Source organism: Camelus dromedarius, chromosome 21 (genome assembly GCF_036321535.1).
Source record: "Camelus dromedarius isolate mCamDro1 chromosome 21, mCamDro1.pat, whole genome shotgun sequence".
Taxonomy (NCBI): Eukaryota; Metazoa; Chordata; class Mammalia; order Artiodactyla; family Camelidae; genus Camelus; species Camelus dromedarius.
The window spans coordinates 11,000,322-11,021,942 of record NC_087456.1 but is presented as its reverse complement, the minus strand read 5'-3'; the positions used below and the strand labels follow the sequence as shown (position 1 = coordinate 11,021,942).

At 43.7% G+C, this 21,621-nt stretch overlaps 1 protein-coding gene and 1 non-coding gene across 3 annotated transcripts in view; one reads left to right on the top strand and one right to left on the bottom strand.

Annotated features, from left to right (window-relative positions):
• HHAT (hedgehog acyltransferase) overlaps positions 1-21,621 on the bottom strand; it is a 282,454-nt gene that overhangs the window by 241,812 nt on the left and 19,021 nt on the right. For both annotated transcript variants that reach the window (XM_031438630.2, XM_010992144.3), the window contains exon 3: positions 12,567-12,634. In XM_031438630.2, the coding sequence (XP_031294490.1) occupies positions 12,567-12,634 (68 nt within the window). The remainder of the gene's footprint in view (positions 1-12,566; positions 12,635-21,621) is intronic.
• LOC116148744 (U5 spliceosomal RNA) lies at positions 1,946-2,062 on the top strand. Its single transcript, XR_004132307.2, has one exon. It is a non-coding gene; the product is annotated as a U5 spliceosomal RNA (small nuclear RNA).

Here is a 21,621-nt window from a genome sequence, read left to right as displayed (position 1 = left end):
TAAATAAATAAAACTGAATTAAAATAAAAATATAATTTCTCAAAAATGGGTAACTAAAGCAGTGCTGAACAAAAATATATAACACTAAACCTATCCCAACCTCAGCAGAATGTTTCATAGATATAGAAAATTTCATTTTAAAACATTTGGAAAAGCAAAGGAATTAAGTGAGCTAAAACAGTTTTGAAAAAAAGAACGTTAGATTAGAATACTTGACTTTTTAAAACTTACCAGTAGTCAAGAAAATGCAGTATTAGTGGAAAGATACATAGCTCAATGGAACAGAAACAGAGCACACAAGTTCGGCCAACGGATTTATGACAAAGGTGCAAAACAATTCAACAGAGGAAGAATAGTCTTCTCAACAAAAGGTGCTGTAGCTACTGGCCATCCATAAGCAAAAAAATAATAAACCTCTACCTAAGTTAATATAAAAATTAACTCAAAGGGGATCATAGATGTAATTGTAAAATGCAAAACTTCAACAGTTTTGGAAAAAATACAGCAGAAAGTCTTTGGGGCCACACAACTAGACCAAGAGCACTCAGACATGACACCAAAAAGCACAGTCCTTACGAGAAAACAAAATTAATAAACTGCACTGCTGTGAAAGACCCTACTAAGAAGATGAAAAGGCAAGCTACTGACTGAGACATAATATTCTCAAACCATCTGTGACAAAGGACTAGTATCTAGACTCTATAAAAAAACTCTCTGAACTCAACAATAAAAAAATAAAACCCAGGTAGAAAATGGGAAAAAGATATGAACAGAATTTCACCAAAGAGGATACAGAGATGTCAAAGAAGCACATGAAAACAAATTCAACATCCTTAACCGTTAGGGAAATGCAAATTAAAACCATGATGAGATGCCACTAGACACCTATCAGGACACAGCTGACATGTAAAATGTTACTAATGCCAGATGCCGGCAAGCATACAGAGAAACTGAGTATCTCATACCTTGCTGGCGGGACTGTAAAATGGTACAGCCATTTTGGAAAACAGTTTGTACAGTTTTGGGGGGGGGGGTTGTTTTGTTTTTTTTTTTATAAAACCAAACATATACTTACCACACAATCCAGCAATCCAAATCCTGGGAATTTATTCCTGAGAAATTAAACTTAAGTTCACACAAAAACTTGTACACCCGTATTTATATCAGATTTATTGATAATAGCCAAAAATGGTTTTGGCTTCAACGTCAAATGGTTAAACAAACTGCGGTTCATCTATAGCATAAACCAATACCCTGCAAAGAAAACGAATGGGCTACTGACAACACACAACTTGGATGGATCTCAAGGACTTTATGCAGGGGGCGGGGGTGGGGCCAAGGGGGAGTCGGTCTCAAAAAGGTAACATACTGTATGATTCTATTTCTATAACATTCTCAAAGTGACAAAATCATGAGATGGAAAACGAAACAGTGGCTTCCGTGGGTTAGGGATCCTTAGAGCAGGATGGGTGTGAGCAGAAAGAGGCAGCAGGGAAGTTCTTTGTGGTTTTATATTTGAACTGTGTTGGTGGTTAGAGAAAGGAAAGAAATGGAACCCTACTCAAAGTCCCAAAATACAATATACAAAAACTGCAGCTTCTGTGGTTGAACCAGGACCAAGTTTAGAGCCCAGCCAGGTGGACCTCTGCTTCGCCCCCTAATGGTGGCTCCAGAGGCACGCTGTGAATACCAAGGTATTTGGGGAAATCTCAAAGTGGATGACTCAGACTTCTCATTTGCATACCCATAGCTCCTTGCATGGAGTACAGTTCTTTCAAGTTTAAAAGAGTATTTCTTTAAAATTAACATTTCTAACTATAAGAAGTGTGCTTACAAAATTCCTTGCACACATTTTAGGCAGGAAATAGCTCTTGGGGATAAAGAGCCACCATCAGTGAAGTAGGAGTTGTGGTTATTGGAGACGTGAGCTTAGTAAGCTAAGAGTATGCTCTGGTTTCTCTTCAGATCGAATAAATCTTTCGCCTTTTACTAAAGATTTCCGTGGAGAGAAACAACTCTGAGTCTCAAGCCAATTTTTTGAGGCCTTGCTTTTGGCAGGGCTAGTCTTGTTGTTACAATAAAAGACATTACTTCTTAACTATATGATGTTTTCATGTAGTTTTTAGTAACTCATTGTTTGTGTTACCTTGTGTATACAAGGTTCATGATATGAATCTTGTAGGCTAGTTTTGTTGTTTTCTACTTGCTCTATAATCATAAAGCTAAATAGAGTTCCCACTGGTAAAATCCATAATCTGTCTGTTGGCTGATATGATCCATACCACGGATTTTGGCTGAAACAACATAAGAGCCATTCCCCTTCCCTCCCTGTATGATCAGGGGTCAAGAGCCTAGAAATATAAATCATATACCCTTGGTGATGGGCCCACCCAGTCCTGTATTCAGCTACAGGGTTAGAGGATTTCTGGTTGCCTGATGCAAACAGATTGCTCAGAATTCCCCTGTGCATAATGTCATATCTGCCTTGCACAGCAGTGGTACCAGCTCCTACAGGCACTTCAATGGGCCATGAGAGGGGCTGGTATGAACTGGTTTGTAGTGCTTGTCTAATAAATGTCTACATGTGTGATTAAATTTAGTCAAAGAATTGCCTTAATCAAACCCAAAAGCACAATTATGGAATAACTAACCCTCACCCACCTTGAACTTTTCAGCAGCTACTGTTATCAAGAAAGTGGCTTCAGTCAGTTTCCCACACAAAGACACCACCCTTCACATTGTCTCCCACGGGCTTATGATCTCACTCTTACCCTGCAGCTGCTTCTAATTTCTTTTTAACAGAGACTTATCAACTGTCATGTCACGATTTTAAAAGGTAATAACCTTTTAAAGAAGGGTGACAGGCACCACTTTTAGGGAATGTACTGAGACAAGGACGTGTTTCCCCTCCTCCCCACTCCCCCACATCTCTCCCCAAGTTTCAGCTCCAAGCCACTGTTGAACCTGCTCTAGGCTGAAATCATCTCTGCTCCTTCTACTGTCTGAATCCTGTCCACTGGAGCACTTCCATAGGATATGTTGTGTGAACAAACTCATGGATCCCGAGGGACTTAATAAAAGTGCCCAGAAGCAGAATCCACATTCCAGCAGGAATGAGTTAGCATCTGAAGGCTCCCAATCAGATATCCAGTTCTGCTGAACTGAACTATATTAAATATCTTGTAATAACCTTTAGTGAAAAGGAATATGAAAAAAAATATATATATATATGTATGACTAGACATTATGCCGTACACCAGAAACTGACACATTGTAACTGATTACACTTAATTTAAAAAAAAAAAAGAAAGAAATCCAGTTCCAGACACGGCTAAAATTCAAAAGATGTCAGTATAGGTATCTAAAGCTGCTCCTGAGAGTTTATTAGCACAAAGGATGTTAGAAATAAGTCATTTATAAATGAAGACTGTTCAACACATGTGGTGGGTTAGAAACTTTCTCAGCCTCTAAGACCCTCATAAGGATGAGGCTTCAGAATCCCCTGAGTAGGCACCTAGAGCTTCAGAGAGAGAAAAGCCCTTGTTCCAGCTCTCCTTTGCATCTACATCCCTTTACTTCATAAGATTCTGTCCCCCCATCAGACTCGCAGGGTGTCTGCTCCAGCCTGCAGGGCAGAAGTGCCTCAGCCTCAGGCGAATCCCTCCTGCAAGTGCTTGTTGGAGAATCTAAGGACAGAGAACAGCTTCAATGGCAGATCTGGTATCCGCCCATTAATAAGAGTTTGCACATGAGGCAGAATTCAGATCTGGACTGTTTCCCTGTAACGTACCACCTGGCAGTGGGGTTGTGGGAGAGGAGGGCATTTAACTCCTCCCTACCTCCGATTACCAGAAGCTACCAAGAGGAAAGCCAAAGAATTTGGACTTTGTTGAATGACCAGACTTGGGTCAGTCCAAAACACAGTCCTTCTGTTCAAGGCTCAGCTCAGATCCATTTCCTCCAGGGAGCCTGGCCATTCCGGGTTAGAAACTCTCCAACAAGGGACAGTCATACAAATGGAAACGCTTTGCTAAATCTAATGCCAGGGCTGATTTTCAGGCAGGACACACAAATAGGGCAGCTACTCCGGCTGTGCACACCTGCTAACTCTTCAGCTTGACTGATGCTGGTGCCCTTCGTTAAGTAACTTGAGCATCATATCCTTATTAAAGCCACGTATCAGCCTGGCATTCTCAGATGGAGTATTAGCTTCCCGAGCAGAGAAACCATGCTTCCTCCTTCCCTTAGCCCTCAACACCCATTGCAGGCTGGGCCACAAAGCAGTCGGTGAGCACAGAATTACTTGTAAACTGACTGGTTCATGGCTGAGAAATTTCTTACCACTCCAAACCTGTATCACCACTGAAAGCAGCTCTTTTGCCCCTTTCCAGTTTGCCCGTCTCTGTTTCCTTCTAACCTCAAAAGAGCCTAAATTACAGGAATGAGGTCACTAGGCAGTTTAACCTAACTCCTGACCTGTGGTCTCCTGAACGCACACCATGCCTTTCCTAACCTGATGATTCTCTTCCTAGATCAAAAGAAGTAACAATGAAGAATTAAGAAGTTAAAGAATAAAGGGGGTGGGAAGGGAAAAATTGGGAATTCGAAAATTGCACCTCTTGGGGAGTGATGGAAATGTTAGCTATCTTGATTGTGGTAGTGGTTTCAAAATTCATTAAAGTGTACATCTGACATATGTCTGGTTTACTGTACAGGAACCATACCACAATAAAGTGTCAAAAAAACAAAAAAGAAGTTAAAGAATGACTAGCTCTCTACCCTCAACAGCCCCCCTAACAATCCTGCAGCAGATCACACAGGCAAAAAAATAACATCTGAAGAGAGTCAGCCAGTTTTCACGCAGTGGAGAAGGATGCGGAACCCAGCCTCCTGCCTCGACGATGATTCACTGAGACTCTTCCCTCCGTTTTCTCTTTAAAATCTGTCATGGCCGAGCAGAGCCTTTGGAGTTGGTCTCGGGACACAAGTCCGCCTTCTCCCCAGACTGCCAGCTTTTCTGACTAAAGCATCTTTCCTTTCTACTGATACTTGCCTCTCGAATTACTGGCTTTTGAGCAGTGAGCAGCCAAGCCCATTCAGAAACAACACCTCAAGATTTTACTAAGTATTCACGGGGAGCCTCTCTCTCTCAGTCTCTATTTCTCTCCTCTCCCTCAACGCACACACTTATCTGATCTTTCAGTTGTGCAGGGCCAAACCCTTGGTTCTAACTTCGCCTTATTATCCCCTGACTCCTTCACAGACCTTTACAATGAACTAAATAATATCGTCCGTGAACTGGTAGATGTAAAACAGAGCCAGGGACTTGGTGGCTGAGTTAATAAGCAAATGTGATGTGTATCCACTTGCATCGTGGATCCTATTTTTACACAAGGCAGAGCTCTTCGCTTGCCTTTCCTCCCCAAGAAATCACTAGCACCTTGCTCTTTTTCTGCCTCACTGCAAATCTGCTACATTATCAGGAAGGAAATCCAGCAGGGATGAGACTAGACAAGAGACAACGTACTGACAGGTTAAGAGCAGGAGCGCTTCGTGTTAACAAGAGGGAATCAAGCCCAACGTGTGCTTGGGAACCTTCCTTCCATCACTGGTCTGTGGGTTTCTCACCCCTACCATTGGGACACTAGTCAGCCCACACTCTCTCTGCCTGGAGGGGCTGGCACAGGACACCAGAATCTGCCTCTGCGGAGCAGCCCCTCCGTGAAGGGACAAGGCTGCATAAAATCCGAATTGCTGTTAATAAGGACAGGCTGAAAATTCACACGCACAGCCAAATTGCCTATTAGTCTGCTCCCATCAGATGGAGGGAGGCAGATAGGACAGGAACACTGGAATCATCTTTGAGAAGGAGAAACAATGGCGTAACGAAAATGAGGGAAGGCCTAAGCTTCCGTAACTTGCCAGAGTTTAGACACATGCAACAAAGCAAGCATTGCCAAGGGACCAACGGTCCTCCACGGTGAGTCCCCAACCAGACAGGCATGTCCACCTGAACCCAACAGTTGCTCCTGGATGCCCGCTGTGTGCCAGGCTGGGGGAAGCAGAGATGAAAGGTCCTCTTACATCTAAAACAGGGAACTGCTGGATAACACTGCTGGGAATGGAGCTCACAGGAGGAAGAAGTCCATGCTAACCATGCCAACAGGGGGGAAGAGCAAAGAGGGGGCATCCAAGAAGGCTCCACGGGGGCTGGTCCTCGAGCAGGAGGGAAGCAAACCCCAGTCTGCGCGAGGATCACGGGTGGGAAACATCGAGGCCTCGTCATCCTCGGGGAGTTCCTATTCCTCAGGAGCACAGGGGGCCGCCCAGGAGATGAGACGGCCAAAACAAGGCAGGGCCAGTGGCCAAATGGGGCTGAGTGTCAGCCTCGGAGTCTGGACTTGACACTGTAAGAGATGGGAGCCACGAATGGCTTCTGAGCAACATTATGAGCTATACATTCCAGGATGTTGACTCCAGGGAGGCACGAATCTTGAGTGAGGGGCACGGGGAGCGGCGGGCAAGGCAGGGAGATCACAAGGCTCCTGAGACAGTCCTCAGAAGAAACGGCAAGGGCCTGAGTGCCTTCAGGAACCTTCTGAATAAGGTCCAGACCCCACGTATGGCACCCAGTGGCCGTCATAGTCCAGCCTCTGTCTGTCTGTGTCAACCTCCCGGCCCAGCTGAACAACCCCTCTCTCAAATCCAGTCCTCAGCACACTCCTCCCTTCACCCATCCTTCTCTGGTTCCTTGGCTCCCGTTCCTGTGGGCCTGGGTTACCCAGGGACGGCTGCCTCACTGACCTCACCGTTTCATCATCACCGCCCTCCCACCACAGTGGGTCCCACAGAGGACAGAGATGAGCCCAGCAGGCCACAGCCTCCCAGCACCCAGCACACTGCCTGGACGCCTCTCACTCAGCAGCCACTCAATGAATATTTGTAAGTGATTCAAAAAGGAGCTGGCTGGGGTGTTTTTGTTTTTGTTTTTGTTTTGAAACAAAACAGAGGAATTTACAAGGAAGCATCTTTATAGGCAACACTTGGGCTGTGTCTTTACTTTAGACAATGACCTCCTCTCTCTTCATGTTCAAAGACACAAGTGATCAAGATCCCCTCCTCTGATTCTACTTCTGAAAGAACGTCTCATTCACAGGTAGGCCTCCATCTCCCAACTGTCACAGGAGGAGGCGGCCTCAGGAAAGAACTGAAAAGCTGATTACACGGAAAACTCTCCAAAACACATTAGGCTTTTGAAAGCTCCTTTCAGTAGCAATCAGTCCCCTTCTAGATTTAAATGCTTCTCTGCAGAACATTATCTCCCTGCCGGGGACGAGAAGTCCACGAACCTTAACTCTAAACCAAGGATGTCAGTGTCCCCGAAAGGACAAAATAATGACCTCAACTACATAGACTGGGGATCCATTCTGTACTGAGCACGTACATGTTGGGTGTTTTATATCCATCTCTTTCTCCACACTCGGACCTCCTGTTCCCATATTCCAAAAAATAAAACTAAAGCTCCAACGAGGTAAGTAATTTTCTGAAGTGGAACAATGCGCATTTTGAACTCAAGTCCCTCTAACTCCAAACCTGTATCCTTTCCATCATGTCAACTACCTTGAGTCAGAAATAAAAGGGAAAAAATCTCATGACAATACAGCCCAACACAGAGCTTCACTCACGTCATTGAATCTGAATCTGAATCACATGATTCAGATCCTGCTGTCTAGGAACAAGCTTACGACATCAAGCAAGAACGTGGCCACTGGAAAGTTTCCTATATCTCCTTGGGACAATGGGCAAGAACATTAGCCAAAAAAAAAAAAGAGAGAGAGAGGAAAGAGGGGAACCACAAACACCAGGACAGATGGCCAGAGCCAGAAAGGCATCGGGGTCGCCCCAGCCCTGGCCACACACAGGCTCCCAGCACACAACTGCTCTGGGAGCCCCTGGAGCCCGAGGAGGGAGGCACTTCTAAGCCTGAAAGAGCAGAGATCACAAAACAGGATGCAAATGTCACAGCATATGGAATCTGAGCAGCCCTTGAGAGCTAAGCCTGCCCAAGCTCCCCCCATCTGGCGTCTTGGCAAAAGCAAGCGGATTTACACCAAAGGAATTACAAGACCCAGAGGGATTCCTGATTAAGGATGCAGTCCTCCAAACTCTACCATTGTCAACAACTGGAGGTCTGTGGTCAGGACCCTTTTGCTGTCCTAAGTGAAGCTTCCCCGAGTCCCCATCTCCCTGGTACGTCCATCCCCTTTCCAATGACAGGGAGCCCCTCTGGAAGAGCATCTCCTCTACTTACGATCTTGCCAAACCCTACCCATTCTGTGGAGCTCGGCTGAAGGTCAGCCTCCTCCCTCCTTCCCTCCCCCTAGCAGTCTGTGATTGCTTTTGCCCACATAGGGGCTCTCCCTGCTCTGGCCGTAAACACAGCCCCACTGAGCAGTCACCTACACATCTGTCTAGGTGGAGCCAGGACTGATGCCTTTTACTCCAGTGTTGCAACCTGGCATCATGTAATTCACTCCCTCCTGCAGTTAAATTCCATAAAATCATCACCTACTCTACACTGAAGACACAGGACTGACCAAACCCCAGCCCTGCCCTTGTGGGACTCACAGTCTGCTGGAGGATGGATAATACAAGGTAAAACTGCACATATATACTTATCATAATAGGGCACAAGATACGATCCAAAGCATTACTGTCACATCACCCTGTTCATTTCCTTCATGTCATTTAGCTCCATCTGTGGCCACTATGTTTATTCATTTTACTTGCTGTCGGTCTGTCCCCACTAGGAGACACTGGGACAGGAACCTTGTCTGTCTGGTTCAGTACTGTGTCCCAGCACTCAGTATGGACTTGGGCACAGAAATACATCCATTAAAAGCTGTATTTGTGGAAGGAAGTCAGAAAAAAAAAAAAATGATGTGGACTCAACAAGATCCTACTGCTTAACACCAGGAACTATATTCAGTACCTTGTAATAGCCTATAATGAAAAGGAACATACATGTATGTATAAGGGGATCACTATGCTGTCCACCAGAAACTAACACAACATTCTAAACTGACTATCCTTTAATTTAAAAAGTAAATAAACACAATTTTTTAAAAAAGAGAAAGAGAGGCAGGGAAGTGGCAGGAACTATGGGCACTAAGCCCAATTTAGAGGTCCAGGCAACGCTTCCGTGACAGGAGACACTGGGGCTTGAATGTGAAGCTTGAGTGAGGACCAGAGAGGGAAGAGGCGAGGCACAGTCTGGAAGACGCAATGGAAGGAGCAAAGGAGCAAAGAGATGGCAAGTCAGCATGACAAAGCCGTTCAATATCACGGCAGGCTGTTCTCAAAAAGGGCGGTTTTGCCGCTAGGGGGCGTGCGGCAACGCCTGGAGACCTTTGTGATTGTCACGACTTGGGAGCAGCAGGTGCTACCGGCGTCCACTAGGTGGAGTCCAGGGATGCAGCTGAGCGCCTTACGATGAGCAGGGCAGCTCCCCCACAGCAGAGGATTATCAGGTCTGAAATGTCAGTAGTACTGAGGTTTAGCAACATTTAAAGGGTGGACTGGGCAGAGAACATAAAAGCTTCCTTCTAAAGTGCACGACTTCTCCTCATGCCTAATATCTTTCTTCTGATTAGAATCTGGATCAGAATAGCATTTGATGTCACCTCCCAGAACCTCCAAAGGAAATGCTCAGAACCTACCAGGCCTCTGTTTTAGCTGAAATAAGACTTTCAGCAGACATCAACGAACCTCCTGTGGCTATGTATGGCCCCTGGGGCTGTTCTATGATCTTCGCCAAGGACACTCAATTTCCTTCATCTATTGGTTGTCCACCCTGACTCATCATTTTCCCTCTACATTCTAGGACTCCGAACTACCCACACACTATGCAAGGTAATGAGATGCAGAAAGATGAGGACAAGGGGTGCTCAATAGCACCAGGTGGATGCATGGATGGTCTGACGGACAGAGGGACAGATGTTTCAGACTGGAAAAAGTCCTCGGAGCTCCAAGGGCACATATCTGCACCTTGGGCACTCTTCCACGAAGGCAGGGCTGGCCTGAATGTTGACACCCACTGACCCATCACGGGGTGGGGGATGGGGGCTATCACGGAGAATGAGTAGAAGAGGTCACATCCCCAGGACTCTAGAGCCTTGGCAGGGAGTCAAACCGCTGAACGGGATGGAGTGGAGGGAGCTGGGAAGTCAGCAAAGACAAAGCCCCTTTGTCTAGAAGTAGCAACACCCAGCAGGGCTGAGCCTGCCCCTCCACAGTGAAATCTGTGCCGGCTCCGAAACTTGCTGGGGCCTGATCTTCGTTCAGCTTCTCAGACTGCCTCACAATTGCTTCTCTTTAGCAAAAAGTCTCTTAGTCTAAAATGAGTTTGCTCATTTTTGCCCCTGGCAAACAATCCAGTATTATCTGAAATGCCTGAACTGTGACTCTAAAAGAAAAAAAAAAAAAAAAGCACCATTTTCTTCCATTGTAAGAGAGCAAACAGCACTATGTTTCTAAAAATCAGATCCCAGACACTCCCAAGGGCTATCTCCTGTTACAACTCAAATCCCACTGTGACATAAAGCTTCCCAAATTTCCTCACTGCGGCAGTGGCCACAATACCACCCACCTTACATGTCTTATTAATAATCCTATAAAGGGCTTATTTAAATCAGAAACATTCACAAACAGATGCAACAAAGGAAAATTCAATTTACATTCAATTTTTCATGGGAATGTCTAATGGGCAGAGCCTCCGAGAAGAGCATCCCACAGGGAAAGACTCTGTACTGAGTCAGAGCTGGAAAGAAGGGACATGTTACCCTAGAAAATCAAAATGGAAAGTGAAGCCAGTTTTCAATTCTAAGCAAGATCTGCAGCTCTCAAAGTAGGAACATATCAGTACAGGCAGTACCCAGTTTGGAAATGAACTGTCTTCCAAAGTTCATTTATAGGTAGGGTGTTCAGCACTTGGAGTACGGGCACTATTTTATGTCCCACGCCAGTCTCCAAAAGCTGATTGAACTTACAATATATCTGGCACACTACACACTGAGAGCCAAGAGAGAAAGAAACAATGTTTTGATATCATTTTTAAAACATAGCAAAATGCCTACAACAAGGAATACACAGTTTACCACTAGAGTTGACCTGAACCCTGCATCCTGAGCTGAAGCCAGACCTCCTGCCATCCAAGTCGTTGCTGGAATGGGGTCCTGGCTAACTGAAAGAGAGCAATCCCAGCCTCATGGGGCAAGGGGTCCTGGTGGAACATGGAAAGCAGCCCAGCATCTCTCAGACTAGAAGAGGAGGGTCTGGACATGTTTCTAACCACTTGCCCTTCCTATGGAGTCTACCAGTGAATCTGAACTCACTCAAACCAGCTCTTTCCCTACTAATTTCCTCTTTCTGGTGTCATGTCAGGGGCCAGTTACCTCCACACACGTCCTGTTATCCCTTCCCACTCCGTACTCGGTTCCTCTGCTCCCAGACTGTGGTGTGACATACACACCTAGTAATCATTGTAGACTGAAGAGATGCTAAGAGCAGTTCATTTGGGGGAAGGAGGGGACCCACTGCTCTTTAAACAATTCATTTTAAGAAAGTAGAATTTTGGTGGAGTTACATGAAATTGTTGCTGTAATTTAAAACCTCTACCAGTTTTTCTAATAAATGTGATGTCCTGATTCTAGTGTTTAACAAAAACTGGTGATTCACCAAAAATGTTCATTATTTTTGCTCTCTAATGAATTATAGATCCCTTTTTAAACCCTAGGGATCTTACTTACAGGACTTGTAAGAAATTAAAATATACGTGTAGACAATCTATTGGCCAGATGTCCGACATGCAGTAATTTTACTAATCTTCACAGTAGTCCACCATTTAGGGAGCATTATCTCCATATTACATACAAAGGAAGAGCGTCTCTGTGACGCACAGTTAGGTAGCAAGTACGACATGAACACAGGAATCTTAGCCACAACATTCTCTGAAGAACACAAGTGCTAACCATCACGTGTAGGAGAGCCACAGTGGCCACCTGCCTGCTATCTAAGCAGGCACAGGGAGCTGCCATGGAAGGTAAATGACCTAAATGACCAGCCGGCTGCCACCCCAGGCTCAGGGCGCCGAGGGGAGGGGATTCCTGCTCTGCAGGGTGTGGACGGCAGCGGCACCCGAGGCGGGAAGGAAGCAGCTCCTCTGGTTGCCAGCAGTGGGGATAGGGAGTGTTCCGGAGTCACACTGGACTCCAACAGATACGGCTACGTCAGGAAGGAGCTTCTAAAACTTTGCAAAAGGGAAATGTGTATGAACTGATAAGGTTACTGATCCAGACCTCCGGTGTCTGCAGAGGACATGGGACAAGATCAAGAAAGAACAGGGGGAACACTTTACTCCACACGACGGGCCTTTACAACAAGAAAGGTACTGAATGTCCAGTCGTTGCTGAATACTAAGCCTGAGTCCATGCCAAACACAAAAATGATGCAAAGTATGGAAACCAGGTTTGAAAACTGAAAAGGTTTATCATTTATCCACTTTGTACCTTCTTTAATCCTCCAAATAACGTGTCCGTCTCCAGGTCAAATTCTTGGTCCAGTTCCTCTTCGTGTTCTGACAAGAAAAACAGTGTCCATTAGTCACAAATCTAAATAAAACTGAGTTGGTTTGATAGGAAAGACACTAAAAGAAGCTGGAATACGTCCTGGGAAAGCCGCTTGTGGACTGAGCTACATGCATGGAAACATGTCACTTTCTTTGATTTCTGTGACCTAAGTTCCTGGAAATACATGGTGAGGCTGATGGAAATGTCCCTTTACGCTGTAATAAGGGTCACAAAAAGAGAGGGATCAAGAGAGAAAGCTTCCAACACACGAATCACAGGAGGAATAGGGCAAATGCCCCACTTTTGTACAGATAGTGAAAAAAATTTTTAAACAAACCATGCCACCAAATGATGATGGTCATAACCCCAAGAGATGGTACATGATAATAAGATGATGTATTGAACTGTATAATGGTCATGCGTGTGTTTATAAGTAAGCAATACAAGTAGTTTAAAACAAGAAAAATATTAAAAGTCTTCATTCAAGTACTTCTTAAATGGTAGAGCATTTGACTGCAAATACTTCTGAGGGGTGAACAATAACCAGGCATGACATGAAATACTAGGAAAGGAGTAGCTGGCATGGCTCTCGCCCTCCTGGGACTTCCTGCACGCTGGGTGAGGTAAGGAGCGCTGTGGCGAGTAAGGAGTTTGGAGTGTCTATGTGAGGTCTAACAGGAAGCTGGATGGGCATGGACAGAGCTCAAAAGAGTGCTGAAGTTGGAGGTAAAGACTTAAGAGTCCCCAATAAAGGGTTAATGATGAAGTCCAGAATGGCTGAGACCACCCCAAAAGGCACAGACAAGAAAAGAAAAATCCATTGCTTATCGGACCAACAAACCTACAAGAAACACAGAAGACCACAAAGGAGCTACCCAGAAAGCTCAAAGGAAAACCAGGAGAGAGTGCGTCACTAAAACATAATCATGAACCGATGCTGGCTTCAGACTAGGATCAAGGGGCAGATTGACACACACCAGATGCAAACAGCAGCCACAGCCTCCAACCACAGGCAACACTGCCCCCAGGAGAAACAGAAAGGGAAGGGCACAGAGTCCTGGGGCCCAAGGCACAACTCGGGGACACACTTACACTGAATTCCATACAGTCTAGGAGGTGTTGTGGTCGTGTGTGAATGCCCTGGTCCCTTCTGCTGCAGGTGCACACCTGCCACATTGTGTGTGTGTGTGTGTGTGTGTGTGTGTGTGTGTGTGTGTGTGTGTGTGTGTGTGTGCGTGCTGTACACAGACTCAAGTCCCAAGGGAACAGCCCACGAACAGCAAGCTACTACAATCCAACCAAGTAACAGGTCTGTCTGAACTCTTAACAAAAAGAGGGTAGAAAATCTCTCTGCTTCTTGCCTCTACCATTTTGGCTTCACTTTCCTACAAAGTGCAAGCTCCAGAAACATTAGAATTATGCAGAACTGAAACAAAGCAAAAACTTGAGTTCTTTCCGTCTTTTGTAAAAGGGCACATTCCAAAGCAATGAAGTTTACCGCCTAAGCACGAAGACACCCCGAAGTTAGGACACAGCTCCCTCTAGTGGGGAAAAAGGAGAATTAAGATGAAATCCTGCCTGGTGCTGCCCAATTGAACTATCTGAGACACGTTGATAATTATCAAGTTCCGAGTAGCCACACTTTAAAAAAAATTTTTTTTAATTTAAGGTAAAATTAATTTTGGTGTGTTTCGTTCATCCCAATATATCCGAACATTATTTCAACATGGAAACAATATTAAACAATTATTAATAAGTTATTTTACGTTTCTTTTTCTTACTAATTCTTCAAAATTCCATGGACACATTATCCTTACAGCACATCTTGAACTGAAGTGGCCAAATTTCTTTTTCTTTTTAACTGAAGTATAGCCGGTTCATAACGTTGTATTAATTTCTAGTGTATAGCATAGTGATTCAGTTAAACATATATATACATATTCTTTTTCATTATAGGCTATTACAAGGTATTGAATACAGTTCCCTGTGCTATACAGTAGGACCCTGTTGTTTATCTATTTTATATATAGTAGTTAGTATCTGCCAATCCCAAACTCCCAATTTATCCCTCCACCCTCCTCTTTCCCCCCAGGTAACCAACCATAAGTTTGTTTCCTATGTCTATGAGTCTGTTTGTTTTGTAAATAAGTTCATTTGTGTCATTTTTTTAGATTCCACATGTAAGTGATACCATATGTTACTTTTCTATCTCTTTCTGGCTTACTTCACTTAGTAGGACAATCTCCAGGTCCATCCATGTTGCTGCAAATGGCATTATTTTATTCTTTTTTATGGCTGAGTAGTATTCCATTGGAGTGGCCACATTTCAAGAGCTCATTAGCCACATGTGGCTACAGCAATGGACGGTCTTGCTCTAGACCAAAATCGGTAGGACCTTTTGGAGAAGTCCTACCGATCACCCTTGTCTGACTTCTTGACACAAACAAATGCTATATGACATACATTTAAATGACAACTTAAATCCATTCGTGACACTTTGGTAATCACTGTCTTCAGACTGTCTTAAGTCAGCTGAAAGGCACTGCTGGAGAACTTGGCTGACCCAGGGGAATGGAAGCTGAGAGCCTACGGCAGATCTCTCTGTAAAGAGAGATGATTCTCAGAACTTCTCTGGTTATACTTTCTTAAGTGAGAACCCCACATCCTCACCCTTGGGACAAGTTTTCATCATAACACACACCCTCAAGCAAGAGGACACTACAAACAGAGAGAAGGTTTCTCTGCCTGAAAAATTTTTCCACACCACACAGGCCTGGCTGTGGGCAGAGCCAGCCCTTTCTTCTTGGTGCCCTGGTTCCATTTCCCAAAATTCAGCGCTCCACCAGACTGCCTGAGAGCAGAGAAAGGAAGCAATTTCTGCTGATGAGCCCTCATTACAAGTCAGCTGATGCCTCTCCCCCGCCTGCCCCACCAACCACCACCCAACAAAAGGACACATCAAAGCGCCATTCTACCTACTGAGTGAGAGGATTTGCATTTTAATCGCCGCCAATGAGCTGCGGTGGTAAACCATTTCCTTAAAGCCTCTAACTAACCTACCCCTTCCATCGGAACATTATGCCAGGAAATCAATTCTGGGATAGGGTAGGGGTAATTACAGGGCCATAATCAGGAAGGGGAGGGACACACACACACACACACACCCTTGTTTGATACAAGCCATTGCTGGGGACTAGCACACCCAATCGTGGCTTAACTATCCTGCTGTTTCTATGCATCTAAAAAATTCCAATCAGCTCCCACTGATTCTTCATTTCTCTGGGAAGCCAGTGGGTACAGCAGACTGGTAGTAAATGAGTAGGGGAAGGAAGCAGAAAAGATGGGCTTCTAAAGATAAGAGAATTTAATAGCAAGCAACTCTCCACGATGCACGTGTAGATGACTGTATACAAGAGGCATGATCAGGTGCCGATTTTCCCATGAGTGTGTGGGCTCCTTCTCTCCCCTCTCCCAGTTCCCACCCAGGGAATGAAAAAGCAGTTTAGAAATAGCCCAAGCAAAAGCAAATCACATACGTAAACAGGATGCAAAGCGATGTATGACATAAATGACCTTCAGATCTCCCTAAGAGAGCTGCTCATCTGACTCCTTAGGAATCTGGGGTCTATCAAGGCAGGCTACCAGGCACGGGGTTTGCACGGGAATCCTGGTAGGGCTTCCAAAGAAGCAGAAGCCCCAGACTGAGATGGAAACTCTCCAGCAAAGAGAAAGCCATCACATAAGCTCTGTGAGGGTTCTTGTGTTTGATTCAACACGGAGCACTGGCTGGGGGAGTGAGCGGCACGAGGAGCAGCAGCGATGGAGTCTGACACTGACAGTTGCCTTCAGATGCCCTCTGGCCCAGGCCCTTTCCAAGTCACTGGGGCGGGGGGGGGGGGGTACTACAGGCATTAAGAAAGCAGACTCTCTCTGGAAGCCAACACTCTTCTCCCTTGAGGAATGTCAACACAGAAGAAAATCCCAGGGCAAACCTGAGAGGAAGGAAGGGGTGGGCCAAGGGACTTGGAATCCCAGTAGGAAGGCAGCAACTCAATGGTTTCCCATGACACTGGCCAAAGGTACCAAGGGAAACAAGGTTCAAATGTAACATGAAGCCCTGCCAAACAGCACACTCAAGCCTCAGCTATAACACCACACCCACTGTTAATGCTGGCCAGCAAGGCAGGCTGTCTAGACCTCACCTCTTGCAGGGCCTAGGCGTCTGCTGCCACAAAACCGGCCTCTGCACCCCAATAGCCAGGTGGAGAGTTGGAGGCCGAGTTTGGGGAGAATCAGAAAAGAACAGCTTTATGGCTTTGCCAGGCAAAGGGGAGTCACAGCAGACTCATGCCTTAGGGACTCTGAATCCATCTTGGTGTTGGGGTCTTAAGGTTTAATAGAAAAACTGGATGGAACAGAAAAGAGGATTAACAATCAGGGTGTTTTACAGGGTGCTACGTTGCTCCTAACTTCGATGGATCCTCCTGGCCTCACAGAGGAACTCTGGAGGGTCTGTCCATTCTTCTGAGATTATCAGCCGGTTACCTCCTTCCTGGAGCAGAGCCTCTGGGTTAAAGCTGTTCTCAGTAAGGAATGTATGGGGAGGGGAGAGCACAGTGTAACGTTTGGGGTTGTTTCGCACAAGAGCAGTAAGGGAGACGCACGTTGCAGGAGGTCTTAGAATGAATCAGCGGTTTCAGCATCAGGGAAGCCAGTTTGTTGGTCTGTTTCCTACTCCTTCACTTGTGGGTCCTTTCACAAGGCTGTACTAACTGAAGGGTTCCTAGCAGCCCTGTCCGCGGGCAGCAAACTCACCTGGTTCCAAGGGCAAGGTCACCTGTTCAAACACAGGACCGGCAGCCTTTACTTCTCACCCTGGACTGGGCCCCCCAGATAAGTTACCAGCCATCTTGCAACCAAATTCCTCTCATCACAAAAGCAAGGGGGAAAAATTACCTCCAGGCTGACAAAGCCCATCCCTCACGAGAGATTAGCATGTTGCGTGAACAACATAAAAGATTGAATCTATAAATGAGCAGCCACAGCCTTTTCTCATAAGCGGGGATTAGTGAAAACTGGTAAGAACAGGCCTGGAAAGGAAAAAACAAAAGGCAAAAGGTGAATATGTTCAACTCTATCCGCATCCACTTTAAGAACATGTATTATATTAAAAACAACAACAACAAAGAAATTGGAGGCAGCAATTCAAATAATTTGCTCCATATTTGCTTAAATGTCAGGTCTCCCTGGTGTCACAGTGTTTATTTAGAGAAATATTAACTACTAGTCACTGAAGATTAAAGAAATGAAAATAAAATGTCTATGAAATAAAAAAAAATCAATGGAAAGCCCCATTCCTTTTATAAAAATATTACTAACATGCAACTTGTCAGGAAGATAGCTACTCCATGAAAGGTGAGCCTGGGTTCCATAAAGACAAAGGGATCTAGGTTAGTTGCTGCTCATTAGAAAGTAATCTTCACAGAGAAGAGAAAAATGGTGGAATTTATAAATAAATCCAAGAGCTTGTTCTTCAAAAAAAAGAATAAACCTACCAAATAGACAAAACCTTTGGTAAATTTCCTAAAAAGAGTAACGAGACATACATGGAATTCAACACATTTTAAGAACATGATATATAACTGGACATTAACACATTTGAAAATTTCAATGAGATCGAAAAATGTAAATTACTCACACTGACTTAAGAAGGAAACCTAAATATACCAATAATCCTGAAATATTCTGAAAAGTTTTCAATGAATCTACATCCAAAGAGACTGGCTAAACTTACAAATCAATGATGTCAAACTTTAATGCTGACATTTCGTATACCATTCACACAGTTCCATAATACAAGGGAAAAAAAGAAAGAAATTTCACAAAGTTAACAGAATGCTGATGTTGAAATCTGTGGATGAAACAATAAAACTACAGGCCAACCAATTTCACTTAGAAATTACCACTTTTTTTAATGTGGAAACAAGCAGTGTATTTAAAAATACCATAGTCACAGTAGGTTTGTTGTAGGAATCCACGTAAACCTTACTGGGAAAATGATAACTTTAAAATGTATCAATACGTTGAGAAAGGAAAACCATGTAACCATTTGAATAGGTACTTTAAAAATGGGTAAAATTCAACATGTATTTCTGATTTTAACATTTTAGGAAAAGGGAGCCAAAAGTATTCCTTTAACATGATTTTTTTTTTAAAGCAAAGCTTATTCAGCTTTTCACTAACGGCAAAAACAATTTCCATTAAAATTAGAATTAAAGTAAGGATAGCATTCTTCTCCAACTACTAGACATCCTGGCTAAGTAATAATAGATGAAGCAAAACTATTATCATTATGTGTGGATGATATTATCTAAATACAAAAAGGGAATCAGACGATAAAAGTCAATGGAACACTAGGAGAATTCAGTAATTGTTGCAACATAAAATATATAAACCAAAATAAACATCTTTACTATAGACCAGAAATAATCAGCTAGAAATTATAGAAAATATACCTGGAAAGTATCCCAATTATAAAATGGAAAAAAAAGGCTTAGAAATCATCTTAATAGGAATTTTAACAGGGCTACTATGAAGACCACCATGAACCTTTAGGAAGGGAAGTAACAGAAGCCTTGAGAAAAAAAATACCACACTCTTGGATAGAAAGATACAATATTGTAAGATTGTTAATTATTTACAAATTAAGTTTTAGGTTTGCTGTAATTTTAATTAAAACTCTAATGAAGCTTTTCAGAACTTGCCGATTTCAAACATGTATCTGGAAGAATAAACCAATAAGAATAGCTAAGAATAGAACAAAAATAAAGAACAAGGAGTGGTAATTTACTCCACCAGATATTAAGACATTTAAAAACCAAAAATAATTAAAACAGCACAGTACTGATACAGGGATTGAGAAATCAAAATCAATGAAACAGAAAAGACAGCTCCCTCAGTGTGTGGATGTGTATGTACATAAATATTTAGTAGACATGAGAATTTAGCATATGGTCAAGATTGCATCCTAATGCAATAAGGAAAGAAAAACTTATTAAACAGTGTTTGGTTATCTATTTGGGAAAAAAAATTTAACTCTTCCCTTCATGTCATATACCAAATACACAGGAGATGGACTGAAGAATGAAGGCTCAACTTCCTGAGACTACAGTACGATGTACATCCTCCAAAAGAAGAAGTGTGACTTGGCACAGCCTTCTTGGAGCAAGGTCTGGGTATATCTATCAACAACCTTAAAAACATTCATGTGGTTTGACTCTATAATTCCTCTTCTGGAAATTCAGTCTGAGAAAAACAATCAGATACAACACGACAGTACAAATAGATTCCTCACAAAATAAATGAGCTCAGCATTCAGCTCCCAAAGTTGGAATGAAAAGGAACAGAGTAGACCAAAACAATAAGGAAGGGAATAATAAGATAAGGGCAGAAAGCCATGAATTGGAGAATAAAAAGAAACAATTGAAAAATCTAACAAAGCCAAAGCCGAAAAGATTAATTAGATCTGTAGCACAATTGATCAAAGAAAAAAATAAAGGAGGAAAGGAGCAGAATAAGAGAGGAAGTGAGGGAGGGAATGAAGGAGAAGATGTAAATAAACAAAGTACACAATGAACAAAATGACAACTAGAGAAACAATAACTTTTTAATGAGTATTATGAACCACAATATACTAAACAAGTTGCAAACCTCCATAAAATGCATAGAGCCCTCAAAAGCTAGAAAACGTCAAAACAGGTATAAGAAGAAATAGAAAATTTGAATATAAACCAGCAGGTAGTAAACTGAAACATCAGTCTAGGACTTCCCCTTCCAGAAGCTTTTCCAGGTGACCTCCTATCACCAGCGGTTTTCACTGATGAGAATTCAATGTCCGCATCCCCAGAATTGCATTAAGCTGATATGAACAACAAAAATACATGGCCCTCTTTCAGGCAGAAGCATTCATTCTTTCAATGTTACTGCATGGCACATTGTATCTTTCCTCAGGTTAAGCGCAATCAGAGACACATGGAAGTGTCTGTACATCTTCTAAACCATAAGGCACAAACTTAATGCTGTAGATCTGGATTAGCCACAGTACTGCAGAATACCAGGGAAGGGGTCACCAAACGTAGATCACCATCACCACCACCACCCTCCCCACAGGCATTTCTATATGACCTTGAGATGCTCCACGTAGACTCTTGGTAGAGTTGGGAAGAAGGGGTGTTCTGTTCAGTCCTTGCTGTGGATTTACCACCAGATACCATTTGACTAAGGCTGTTAAAAATCACTCTGCTGAGGAGAGGGAGAGTATAGCTCAAGTGGTAGAGCACATGCTTAGCATGCACAACGTCCTGGGTTCAATCCCCAGAACCTCCTTCAAGAATAAATAAATAAATAAACCTAATTACCTAGCGCCACCCCCCCCCCACACACACACACACAGAAAGCAGCCATGTAAATGCCCACCGGTGGCATTTCACTTAACAAATAAGTTTTGAGCCTCTGGTATTTTAGGCCCTATATTTGCTTCAGAAACAAATACTCCAGAAAAGTTCACAGAAGAGACAGTTGTTCCCAGTAGACCTAATTCCATAATGTGGGTTAAGTAGCACTTTTTCCTGAAATAGACAGTGAGACACGGAGCCAAGAAGCTCAACTGCACCACGGAACATACTTTGGCAAGGCAAGGGGGATCTGGCTTCCACGGGCTGAACAGGCAAAAGCATTAGAGAAAGAAGACCTTTCTTGCGAGTGGCCAAACACTCTGGCACTGATGCTAAAAGGAAAAGCGGGAAGGACAGAAGTTCCAGGCTTGTGGGTAATAACCGACCAGCGTGGTCAGTAATAAGTCAAACAGGATGACAGCCTCTGGATCCACTGAGGGAGAGACAAGTTTTGTAGTCTCCATAGAAGCACCCCCTCCCACCTCCATCCAGCAGCTTTCACCACACAGAAAGGAAAAATTCTATTCCAGTGGGATAAAATT